The 11,588-nt window shown below is 50.3% G+C and overlaps 7 protein-coding genes across 7 annotated transcripts in view; 2 read left to right on the top strand and 5 right to left on the bottom strand.

Moving 5' to 3' along the window:
- PpBr36_06517 (uncharacterized protein) overlaps window positions 1-420 on the top strand; it is a gene marked incomplete at both ends in the record, with an annotated part of 1,441 nt that extends 1,021 nt beyond the window's left edge. The window contains one exon of the mRNA XM_029893662.1: window positions 68-420. Coding sequence (XP_029746280.1) covers window positions 68-420 — 353 coding nt within the window. The remainder of the gene's footprint in view (window positions 1-67) is intronic.
- Window positions 48-793, bottom strand: PpBr36_06516 (uncharacterized protein; the record flags this gene model as incomplete). The annotated part of the gene is made up of 2 exons (XM_029893661.1): window positions 48-562; window positions 637-793. Coding segments are annotated over 2 exons (672 nt in total), but the record flags the coding sequence as incomplete, so codon positions are not given.
- Window positions 794-2,461: 1,668 nt separating this feature from the next.
- PpBr36_06515 (uncharacterized protein) lies at window positions 2,462-2,817 on the bottom strand (the record flags this gene model as incomplete). The annotated part of the gene is made up of 2 exons (XM_029893660.1): window positions 2,462-2,703; window positions 2,775-2,817. 2 exons carry the CDS (start codon window positions 2,815-2,817, stop codon window positions 2,462-2,464), a joined length of 285 nt encoding a protein of 94 aa, XP_029745661.1.
- Window positions 2,486-3,621, top strand: PpBr36_06514 (uncharacterized protein; the record flags this gene model as incomplete). The annotated part of the gene is made up of 4 exons (XM_029893659.1): window positions 2,486-2,705; window positions 2,793-2,864; window positions 2,975-3,180; window positions 3,304-3,621. 4 exons carry the CDS (start codon window positions 2,486-2,488, stop codon window positions 3,619-3,621), a joined length of 816 nt encoding a protein of 271 aa, XP_029746281.1.
- A 283-nt stretch (window positions 3,622-3,904) lies between these two features.
- On the bottom strand, window positions 3,905-4,981 carry PpBr36_06513 (uncharacterized protein; the record flags this gene model as incomplete). The annotated part of the gene is made up of 2 exons (XM_029893658.1): window positions 3,905-4,801; window positions 4,949-4,981. The coding sequence occupies 2 exons, from the start codon at window positions 4,979-4,981 to the stop codon at window positions 3,905-3,907; spliced, it is 930 nt and encodes a 309-aa protein (XP_029745663.1).
- Window positions 4,982-6,027: 1,046 nt separating this feature from the next.
- Window positions 6,028-6,782, bottom strand: PpBr36_06512 (uncharacterized protein; the record flags this gene model as incomplete). The annotated part of the gene is made up of 2 exons (XM_029893657.1): window positions 6,028-6,251; window positions 6,338-6,782. The coding sequence occupies 2 exons, from the start codon at window positions 6,780-6,782 to the stop codon at window positions 6,028-6,030; spliced, it is 669 nt and encodes a 222-aa protein (XP_029745662.1).
- Window positions 6,783-6,997: 215 nt separating this feature from the next.
- On the bottom strand, window positions 6,998-7,287 carry PpBr36_06511 (uncharacterized protein; the record flags this gene model as incomplete). The annotated part of the gene is made up of 2 exons (XM_029893656.1): window positions 6,998-7,116; window positions 7,161-7,287. 2 exons carry the CDS (start codon window positions 7,285-7,287, stop codon window positions 6,998-7,000), a joined length of 246 nt encoding a protein of 81 aa, XP_029745665.1.
- Window positions 7,288-11,588: the final 4,301 nt, after the last annotated feature.

Raw genomic sequence — 11,588 nt, 5'->3', positions numbered from 1 at the left:
AAAAAAAAAAAAAAAAAAACACTGCTTCCAAAAACGGCGTTTCTCACCGGAACATTGACGCGCGAAGTCGAGCTGCCGCCTCCGCTGGAAGAAGGACGGCCCGAAGCCGACGACGTCGTGCGGCTAGCAGTGCTACTGCCGGCAGATGCGGAAGCTGACGAGGGGGCACTGACCGGGCTGGTGGTGGTGGTGGTGGCTGCAGACGACGACGACGACGACGACGAGCCCGAGGCGGACGACGGCGCCGCCGCAGCCGAGGGTGTGGTCGTCTCGCGCGGCCCGGTCGACGGGGCGGCAGCCGAAGACGCGGCAGCCGACGTCGCCGTGGCCGCGCCGGGCTCGACGGCGGGGATGGCCTCGGGGACGTCGGGCTGCTTCCCGGACAGCGGGGTCGTGGAGAGGCTGCAGGCCCGGCCATAGTTGCCGAGGCTGTTGCCGTAGTAGATCCAGATGTTGTGGTTGTCGGGACCGGAGCACTGCAGGCAGTTCTTGTAGTTTGTCAGGAAGATGTCGTTGGAGCAACGGCCGTCGCCGCTGAAGCGACCCTGGCGCAGAGCTTGTCCTGTGGGTTGGGAGGAGAATGTCTGTGTCAGTATCCTCAAGCTTTTTGTTGTGAAGGTAGGTCAAGAGACTCACCACAGGTGTTGTGGCAGTTGTAGGCAGGCGTCCCCGGCTCTTGGCGCTTGAGCAGACGGGATGCCTGCTCCAGGACGTCCTCAGACTCGGGAACAGCAACGGCCGAGACGCTGGCCACGGCCAGAGTGGTACCGATAAGATAGCGAGCGGACACCATTGTGATTGATTGGTGGATGTTTTTCCAAGAACGAACGGGCTGACAAGTGCGCAGAGACGGGTCGGCAGCTGGGTTGAGTGTTGGAAACAAAGAGCCAGTTGAACAACTTCAGAATCCACGGACAGCAAGCAGCGAGGTGAAGGCTTTTATCCGGCGAGACTTGGGTGTAGCCAGGGGGGGCACGGCGCATTCACATGCAGCGCGGCTCGGAGGAACCAGGATTCAAGGGCTATGAGATGGATGCGTACATGCCTAGCCGCCGTAGGTAAAAATGAAAACAACTCAACCGGGCTAATACCTGGTCATGGGCCCTGGACTACACATATCCTAGTTTTCATTACATTTACACCCAAGATAATGTTCAAATAATCGGGCGCTTAGCTGGTACAGGACGCCTCAATCGGGAAAGCGAGCTTCATTGGTAACCGACAGGAGGTGCCGATTCAGCCGTATGGCTCGCCGGTTAGGGTTTGTTTGCCGCGGAACCGTTGTATTCGTTGTGCGCGCAGAGTTTGCCAAGATGGCCGAATACCACCCAACACCGCGGCCAGGAATACGAGAGGAGGAGGACGGGATCCACTCTGCTCCTTATCAGATCACACCATGCCGTTTTTGAAAAAAAAAGCCATTGTGGGTGGGTACCCCGCCTGCACCCATGCGTTTTCCGGAATCTAATCTTATCAGATGATCTGACTTTTCTCATCTACTGTTACTATGCATGTGGAAGAGGAGGTCCTCCGACCTTCGGCCTTTTGCTACCCTGATACCCTGCTTGGTTCCACAACAGTACCATTCGGCATTTTTCCCTTTTACCCTCCTCTCCCCCCCGACCCAAGGAAAATATCTCTCCGAGATTGATGTGTTGGCCTGACCTGGACTTGCAGGGGGAAAAACGTACGAAAGGGGCCAGAGATTAACCGAGCTGAAGTTACTACCTATTCAGCAGGCAGATCCAAGGATAACCTTTACCAACCTTCTCCGCCTAGCGTTTCCATCTGTGGTTCTTGGACAGTCTTGGCATTTCGCGATGCTGGCGTGCCCACCAATAGTCCTGTTTCCTGACAGAGTTTCCTGCCCGAGAACCGCCGAGAACCACGCTATAGAATCTGGGCGATATTTCTGCGGGTTTTTGTTCGAGCGCCTCATCATTCGATCGTGAGATTCTACTCCTTCCTCTTTTGGCTTGCGTTTTCACCATGACAAATTTCGGCAGATGTGAGGTGACGTTCGGGGACGAGACGGTTTGCACATGGTGTTAGTTTGAGCTGAACTGAATTCGATATTGTAGTAGACTGTAACCCAGCAGCAATTTTCAAAGAGGGGCCAGGAGGCAAAACAAAAAAAAACCTGTGTTACAGCTCGGCACTTGGCTATTGCAACATGATGCGGTCTCATCAAGACAAGCAGTATGGAAGGAGGACGGGCAAGATTGGCCACCCATCCACACTTTTACTACCTCGGAAGGCCGAGTGCAGCTGGCACAGGGCTAAACTCACAGCATGCTTGGCAGGCTGCAGGGCTCATATAAGCAGTGGGTGATACCTTTTCTCACCCTGTTGATTCCCCTAATTTATCCCTCCTCAACAGCCCGTCCAACACAAATTCTGCTCTGTCAAAAACTCGAGGACTAACAGCCCGACTATCACCTTGGAGATTCTTCCTGTTACGTCAAGCCTCATTAAATCCTCCATAATGCAGTCCAAAGTCGCCGCCCTTCTCCTCGCCGCCGGCACCGTTGCCGCTCTCGGTGACCGCAAGCGTGCTACGGCCCATGGCGTCGGCGCAATGGGCACCGAGATGGGCCCGGTCGCTTTCCTGTGGCCTGCCGACCGCCCCTGGTCCGCTGGGGCCGACAACACTGAGCCTTGCGGAAGCACCCAGGGTGTTGGCAACCGGACCCCTTTCCCTCTCTGTAAGATGATTAGTTTCTAATGCTACGAGCGGAGTCTGAGTGACAAAAAAAGCTTGCCGATTTGCTAACGGGTTCCGTCGTATACAGCCGCTGGTGCCGTGTCTCTCTCCATCGCTACCGATGCCTACGATGTTGAGTTTAGCGTGTCCTATGCCAAAGGTCAGTAGATGTTTATACTTGCTTCCGACCAAGTGCATTACCTTGTGTTGAGATGGCGCCATCTCGTTTCTCATACACTAACATAAAAAAACCAAAAAAAAAACCAAAAGACCCCAAGAGCAACAGCGACTTTACCCAAAAGGCCGTCCCATCGTCGATTGACAAGATCGTAGCGGGCCACCAGTGCTACAAGGTGAACGCGCCGCCGAGCACTGTCAAGGCCGGTGACGATGCCACCATCCAGCTCAAGTACCGGTCCAAGTATCCCAGCGAGAACAACGGCAACGACCAGACGTTTTACGCCTGCGCCGACATTGTGAGTCCTAATCGTGCAAGCACGCACACACACACACACACACACATATATATATATATATATATATATATATATATATATATATATACATATTAAAATTAGCTAACCGACTTCCCGCATCAGCAATACGTCGAGACTAGCCTCTTCAAAACCGCCATCCCCTGCTTCAACGTGACCTCGGACGAGTTCACGGCCCCAGAGACGTCCAGCACCCCCGTGGCCCCCGCCACCAACTCGCAGTCCTCAGCCGGCCTGACCACCGGCGCCATTGCCGGCATCGCCGTTGGCACTATTGTCGGCTCGCTGGCGGTTGTCGGGGCCATCGCCTTCTTCGTCTTTAAGAAGCGCCGTTCTGGAGCCGCCAGCAACGCCGAGACCGTCCTGCCCGTGTCCAAGAACAACATGGAGACCGCCTCGGTCTCGTCGGCGCTTCGCCGCTAGGGGTTTGTCGCCTGTGCAAATGTGTGACGGTGGGTTGTGACTTGTGAGTGGGGTGGGAAACTCGGGAAGGTGGTATGATTTATGAAACGTCTTTCTGGAGCTCGTTTGCGCTCTCTTGGATGCTACACAAATTCACAAGGCAGTGGGTTGCAGTCTAGGACAGAGTAGCAAAGCAGATGACGAGAGCAATATATCTTCAGATAGCTTTGTTCGGTGACAAGAAATCTGAATTGGGTAGCAAATAAATAAAAAAGTAAAAAAAATAAAAAAAAACTTGTCTCCACTACTTTGACGCTGCCAAAATCCCCCTGACGACATCCCTAACCAGCCCCTTTGTCTCCTCGGGCGAGTACTCCTTAAGCCCGAGCTTGGCGTTCCACGTGCGGCCCGTAAAGTCGGCCTGGGCCGCGGGCGAAAAGGCCATGGTGCGGATGTAGCCGACAAACACCCAGGGCTCGACCAGGCCGCCGGCGAGGGCCTGGTCGGACTTTGCCTTGACGTCGGCGGCGGCCTCGTCGTCGACGACCCAGCCCTCGGGGCCAGTGACGTCCCGCATGGCGTCGAGGATCTCGGCGTGCGACAGGGCGCCGTCGTGGACGAGCACGCGCTGGTTGGCGGTCAGGTCGGGGTTGCGCAGGACGGCGACGACGGCGGCGGCGACGGTGGCGAGGCGGGTCAGGCTGCCGCGGTGGACGCCGCCGTCGACGGTGACGGCCTTCTTGGCGCGCGGGTCGCCCAGCAGGCCGTACTCGAGGCACCAGTCCAGGAAGATGTTGTTGGTGACGAGCGTGTAGGTCAGCAGCGGGTTGCGCGCCGCCTCGGCCTCGAGCCGCGCCGCCGTCGCGATCTTGTCCGCGAACGGCGGCAGGCCCCGCGCCGCCTCCTGCGATATGTCGCACCCGTACTCGGACGGCAGCACCCGCTTCACCCCCGCCGCCGCCGCCGCCTGCACCAGCCTGTCCTGCCCTGCGATCCCCGCCGCCCCGACCGTGCTGACCAGCGCGTCCTGGCCCCGCAGCGCCGCCGTCAGGGACTCCACCGACGAGAAGTCCACCACCGCTTCTTTGTACCTGCCCGCCTGTGAGCTGGGGAGCTTGCCTGGCGTGCGCACCAGCGCCGTCACTTCGAACCCCGCGTCGATCAGGGCCTTGAAGACCGCCGTCCCGAGACTCCCGCCGGCCTGGGTGTTGGCAGCATGTCAGTTGGTGGGATTCGCTAGAAGAGATTTTACGTAGGGCACGCAATATATCGAAAACGAAAAAAAAAAAAAAAAAAAAAAAAAAAAAAAACAGCGGTATGTCTTTTGGACTCAGGGTCGCGTGCTTACCCCGACATGCGCAATTCGCTTATACTCGACCATGGTCGGTGGTTGTAGTTTAGACGTGCTATGAGCGCTTGGGTAGATTTCTGTCTGGTTGACTATGATTCGTTATTTGCTGCGATCATTAAGTTACAGTGATGGATATTTGCACATGGCTGGCAGCCGAGTGTGGACACTTCCTCGAAAGAAAGGTTCGCCATCGTTTTATATAGTCCTCGAGGACTTGCCAACCAACCCACCAAACCGCGAATACGGAAACTACGGATGAAGTCGTCGCGGATTATTGCCCTTCCGACAGGAATGTGGGATGGTTTGTGATCTGAACAACAGCCAAGCTTTGCCCCCGCCTCATGTGGGAGCCGGCGGGAGGGGACATGGATAAGCCATCGTCCGATGACTAATGGAACGGACCGGAGGTATGGGGCTAGCAGTTTCCAGAAATGTACTATCGGTGTCCAAGTCCGTGGGTAAAAGTCCGGCATGCCGAGACGGGAGGGAGTGTCGGCAAGGTTGGGGGAAGATCTGCCCGTTTTTTACGGCCAATTTTGGTCCTGAATCACGTCAACCGAAGCGCATGACGAAAGCGAGGCTGGTTTGTAATCATGTTTGGGTGTTGATTATTTACTGCTGATCAAAGAGCTTGCATCAGTCAATTGTGCGATTTTGTGAAGCGAAGCAGTGCTTTCTGTTGAGCTAGTGATGCCGAGCTTTCTTTTCCTTTTTTTTTTTGTCCACATGACAGCCCAGGTCAGTTGCATCGACTGCAAACAGCAAGGGACACAAACTTGCAGCAAACAATGCAGAATTTCAAACTCTCTGCCAAGAAACAAATTGATAAAATAAAGTCTTCAAACACCTAACAAGTAAACTTTTGTGATCCCGCACAGCTTGCTCCCCTGACGCCGAAACAAACGCAGCCCCTCCCCCTTCTTGGGGCCGTGACTCCCAAGTAGTCGTTAAGAATGTACAAGTAATATACCACGGCTTCAACTTCAACCTCTCGAATATTTTCAACCCAGACGTCTTCTCCTCGCCAGCGCAATCTGTCAATACAAACAAAACCAAACAAAACACAACCAGAGCGTTTACAGGATCTCGTCGAGACCAAGACCGCCCAGCAGACCACCAAGGAGGCCACCCAGCAGACCACCCTTGCCGCCGCTGGGCTTGCCGTTGGGGTCCTCCTCTCCAGAGCCGTCGCCGAGAAGGCTACCGAGGAGGTCCAGGATGACGTCCAAAAGAGGCTGCAGGAGGGAGCCCAGGTCGACGCGCAAAAGCTGCAGCTCGGATTGGAGCACGGCGCGGTCGTCTGTTTTTGTCGTGTCAGTGTGTTTGGTGGCAAGCCGAGAAACAAAAGAACGTGGACGGAGAGAACATGACAAATAGCCTACTCACCAGAGCCGATGGAGCCCACGCTATGCTCGACCTCGCTCGCGAGCGTCTTGGCCTGCTGAAACATGCCAAACACGGCCGACCTGTCGGCCTCGGACAGGCGGTCGAGCTTGACGTCGTTCATGGCGGCCGCGACCGTCGACGAGACCCTGTCCACCTTTGAGGTGACGGTGTTGATCTTGCTCTTCATCCTCGCGACGTCGCCCGTCTTCTTCATGTCGGCGAGGTCACCTTCCACGTCGGCCTTGAGCGCCGTCACCATCTTCACGGCCTGGTCGACGCGCGGCACCGCGGGGGCTGCGGCGGCGGCGGCGACGGCAACCCGGGCAGTGGAGGGGGCGGTGGTAGTGACGTTGTCGGCCCTGGTCGCGTTCAAGTAGATCTGGGGAGCGGCCAGGACGCCCGTGACGGAGGCGGCGGCGGCGGCGGTGAGGATGGAGAAGCGCATCTTGGACGGATGGAAGTCGGGAGTTGGTGGGTTGTGGGGGAGGATGGGATGTGTTGATTGATTGAATGATTGAGAGATGAGATATTTTTTTGGTGGTGGTAGTGATGATGATGATGATGATGATGATGATGATGATGATGATGATGATCAAGGGAAAACAAATTGCCAAGGAATGCCGAAAAGCCGAGATATTTAACGAGCGTGGATAGACAAAGTCAAGAGGCGACAAGTGAGTTGGCGATGGTGGCTGACTGATGAGCTGGCAGCGGAGGCTGGGGGAGGAAGAAGAAGAAGAAGAAGAAGAAGAAGAAAAGAAGCAGCAGCAGGAAGTTGACTGAAGGCGAGTCTAGCCAACTTATCCAACACAGAAAAACTCACCGGCGTCGACAAGATTTATGATAATCGCCAGGCCTTTGGATTCATGGTTGATAAATCCCTTGGTCCTTGGACCCTTGGTGTCCCCCATGCTTGTCGCCTTGTCCTCAGTTGGTGTTATCGACCCCATGCTCAATAGTACTTGTTTGGCTTCCCGCCATATGACAACTCACATGTACATCTTTGCATACATTTGGATCACCGGCCGTAAATTTGATTGTACCGGCAAGATGGGGTTGGCCGTAGGGGGAAGGAAGACCAGGATTGGTGGGCAGAGTTGATTCTTGACCTGGCCAGTTGCCAAGTTAAACGATGCTTCAGTATAAGCTTCACATCCATTGGCCTCCCCAAAACCTACACTTGCCTGCAGCACGAGATATCGCAATGGAGATTCCCTAGTTATTTGTTGGGTCTGACAGTTTCAGGGCTCATGACGTTGGTTGATCTTGGCCCTCTCCAGTGTAAGTGGCGCCGATCCCAATCAGCAGCAGCGGTCCATCTCGTCCCCGTCCCTTTCCCCACGACGTGCACTTACCATCCGTTCCTCCCCCACAAGCAGTTGGAACCCTTTTACTTTGATCTGCAAGCAAGCCAAGTTCTTGAAAGGATCTCTATCAAAGTGCCGTGTCGCTGGCCCTGTCGGAGGATGTCAGAGACTCAGGGTAGATTTTTTTTTTATCAAAAGCCGAGAGGCACGGCAACCGCTCTCAAACTGGCGTTGGAGGGATTTCATCTTCCCCCCAACTGCCACGTCTGGTGCCCGGCGCTGCAGGGCAAGTTCCACGAATTCATCTCACGACCTGGGGCTGGGTCTAGACCGGGCCGGCCGCGACGCCGCAAAGAGCGAGGCGCGATGACGGTCGCGTCCACGTCGAGATGGCTGGAATCTTCAAAAAGCAAGAAAAAGAAAAAAGCAATATCGGCTGAGTTAAACACCGCCGCCACCTCTACATTGAAAACGTGATATCGCTCGTCCCTCTTTTACGGGCGCGTTGGCCAGGTAAAGACAGAAAATGCCCAATTGTACCGAATGGAGCAAACTTGAAACGGCAGTAGACAGGCTAGACATCTAGTCATCGAGCTATAAGCTGGCAAAGACGTTGGAAAATTACCCTACTTTGGCTATCCTTCTTGTTTTGAAAAGTGAGAGTTTTGAGATTTCCGGAAAGCTTGCATGTCCACTATAATCGTCTTTTTTTTTTTTTTTTTTTTTCTTTCAAAGTTGAAAGCATTGAGAAGCTATTCTGTAAAGAATACAATACATTGATAGAATTTCAATGAATTTCCGAGTACTAGCGTCACAGAAGCGAATCTTTTTGCACAGAGACACCTGGCAAGATGCGGACGGGGGCTGAACGTCCAGGTTTCCTGGTCTTGCATTGTCGATACCAGTCATGAAGCGGCGGGTCATCGGGCATTTTGCTTGTTCTTTTCTCACCAAAATAGACAATTTTGTAAAGTCATTTCTTTTTTTTTTCCACGAGGGATTTGAAAGCCTCTTTCCAGCATCTGGTCTTTATTTATCCGATTAGCATTCGACTTTCCACCGTCTTTCCATATTAATCGAATTGCATTCCCCGATTAATAGCAAACACATGCTGGGTATCATCATGCTAAACATTTACAGATGCACAAGTTTTTACAATTGGAACTTTTATGACCTAAAATTCGTACTTCCAACCAGAGCGTTAAAGTGTGATGAGGTTGTTCGGCAACAATTGTAAATTTGATCAGAACAACGATGCTACGGACTTCCCGCATTAGTGATATTAATGTACTGCAGCTGGTAGACGGGGGTCCCTTTTCACTAGTGCTTACATAAAAAAGGGTTTTCTAATCTGGACTATTTCTTTTATAACAAAGGCTCGAATGTATAATTAGCATATTGCATCCACGACTAGGTGCTCGGGATTCCCGTAACGCGATGCTAGTTCCGGGGCAGATATTATAAGTAGCTTACATCTTCCCTTGAAAAGTTTAATATGTGCTACCTTTTGTTTGTCTAATTTGGCATTTTGCTGTTACTTGTTTCTCACCATTAGTTTAAACACCGTTCAATCACTCAACTCGCCATTAATTAATACACTTACCGGAATTTCTTCCTCTTTCCAGAACCGCCCACAAACAAAATGCATTTTATTAAAATTCAAACTATTGTTTTCCTGGCCATTGGCGCCCTGGCAACCCAAAGCAACAATAATATAGATGATATAGCCAGAATTTCCGATGCGGAGCCATATTGTCCTATACATGAGAGAATATTAAAGCTGCTGGAATATTGCCAGGTAAGGACGAACTTTTTTCTTTTATTTAAATAAAATGATAAATTGATTATATTAACCTTACGAGACGTGCAGAATTTTGATATTAATGTTTGCCGTACAAAGTCCTCGTGCAGATGGCATGATAAGTGGGGATGTTTTCCCGGAATCTGGAGCGATCAAGATATATTCATCTATATAAATCAGAAAAAACTAAAAGAAAGCCAAGGCACACAGGCCCGCAAATGCTTTGGGCAACGGTGTAAAGATAAAATGATGCGTTTGGGATTGTGTAAACAATAATAACTATTGCATTTGAAACGATATTCAGGATTCCAGGTATCAAATAGCACATACAGCTCGCGGGTACTTTATAGCTAAAGCATCCAAAGATACGCACAACCTTTTTTCTCTTGTTATAAAGCAAATTGCAAACAGCTATCTTTATTATATTGGGAAGTAAACAAGAACAATTAACTGCGGCAATTTTCACTATTTGTTCAATGGTTACGCGTAAACTAAAAGTATCGGCGTTAATTAAGTGGTAAATTACCAAACAATACGCGTATGAGCTAATTATCTAAACTAATATTCGCATTTATTGCTATTTATCTCCAACAATCTTATATAATAAAATATGCATCAAAAGCCTAAATAATGCCCAAGTACAATACCATGTAAATCTGCAAAATGAATTCGGATAAACCAAAATTCAATATATAAATATATACATATATATTTATATATATTTGTGCGCGATCTTTTCTATTCGTTTTGCTGTAAAAAGAAGAACTGCGGCTGAATATATACCATAAATCTTTTATATTTCAAAATTTGCTCCCTACGCTTTTACGGGTAGATTCTTAATACGCACTACTATGATTATGCTATGAATAGTATAGACATGCTAAAGTAACAGATGTTAGCCAGTAAAAGCCCATTAATATAAGAGCTATACGCAAATTAACCTTAATATATTAGTCGGAGGGCTTCATTTTGTCTTTCTTACATACCTCCCAATATTAGAATGGGGATTGTCACACCCTCGGTGCCCTACGAAGGCTACGCACACGCTAGCCGCAGCAACGCAGGCCTATCGAATATATAACGTATAGGCTTACACGGCAATACTAGGCAGTACTCCCACTTGGACTATAAATCAGCCCTTAGGGATGCACAATACTCTTTAACCTTTTTGATCATGGGAACCCCTTTTCATAAGCGGCCGCTGCAACGTATTATACAACGCTTGCCCAAAGTTTTCAAAGCGTAACCCTACCGGGTTGCACGTTAATTTGTAGGCGTTATCAGTTCTGCACGTGACCTGGGTCCGCACGATAAAAGGCGTTCCGGGGCTGCAACCGAATGTCTGATGAATTATTTTACATAATTTTGCAAAACACAAGAAGAAAACAAACCTATTTTTACAATTATATAAAATACCTTTGAAATTGCACGCCCAACCCGGTTGAATAAAGAATTTGTACCCGATATGGGGTATTTAATTTGTGGGTATCCAATAGGTAAAACCCTCGGTAACAAGTAACTTTATTTTTGGAAACTATGAGTTGTTTTTGATAGGTAAACTAGATTACCCACGCATCGCTTCAAAGGTATAAACTTGGAACCAAGTCAGCGCCTTTAATCATTTGTGTTTGTGAAAGGACTTAGTGCCGGGGACCTGGAAAAGTTGAAGGATTTATATTACAAATATTTAAATGGCCTGTGTTTCAAACATAGTTTTGTCACCTCAAAAACACGGGTCCTGTTATGGTAAACCATACCGAAAACGTGTTTCTAACTGGACATGCAAAGTTCATTGAAAATGACAGTTTCCGTTTGACATAAAAAGAAGGACCTCCTAGCATTTTCACCCAAGAGTCCAAGACTCTTGCGCTTTGTCCAATTACCCTATCACAAAAGGTAATCATCTTTGTATACTACTTGAAAACCTTTTTGCTCAAAACTTTTTGTTATAATATTACTCAGCAAAATGCAATCCAAGTTTATCGCAATCACCCTCGCCCTCGCTGTCCCCTTGGCCGCAGAGGATGACAGCAGTTATACGGTCTTTGAACAAGAAGCACATCCTTCATCATGCACTAGTAAAGCTCAGCCGGTCCTTTGCCCTGGGAATCGCCCGTCTTGACGCTTTTGGGGGCTGCTGCTC

This window comes from Pyricularia pennisetigena, assembly GCF_004337985.1.
Source record: "Pyricularia pennisetigena strain Br36 chromosome 4 map unlocalized Pyricularia_pennisetigena_Br36_Scf_6, whole genome shotgun sequence".
Classification (NCBI taxonomy): Eukaryota; Fungi; Ascomycota; class Sordariomycetes; order Magnaporthales; family Pyriculariaceae; genus Pyricularia; species Pyricularia pennisetigena.
Note: the sequence above shows the minus strand (reverse complement) of the source record. Positions and strands in the feature narration are given on the sequence as shown.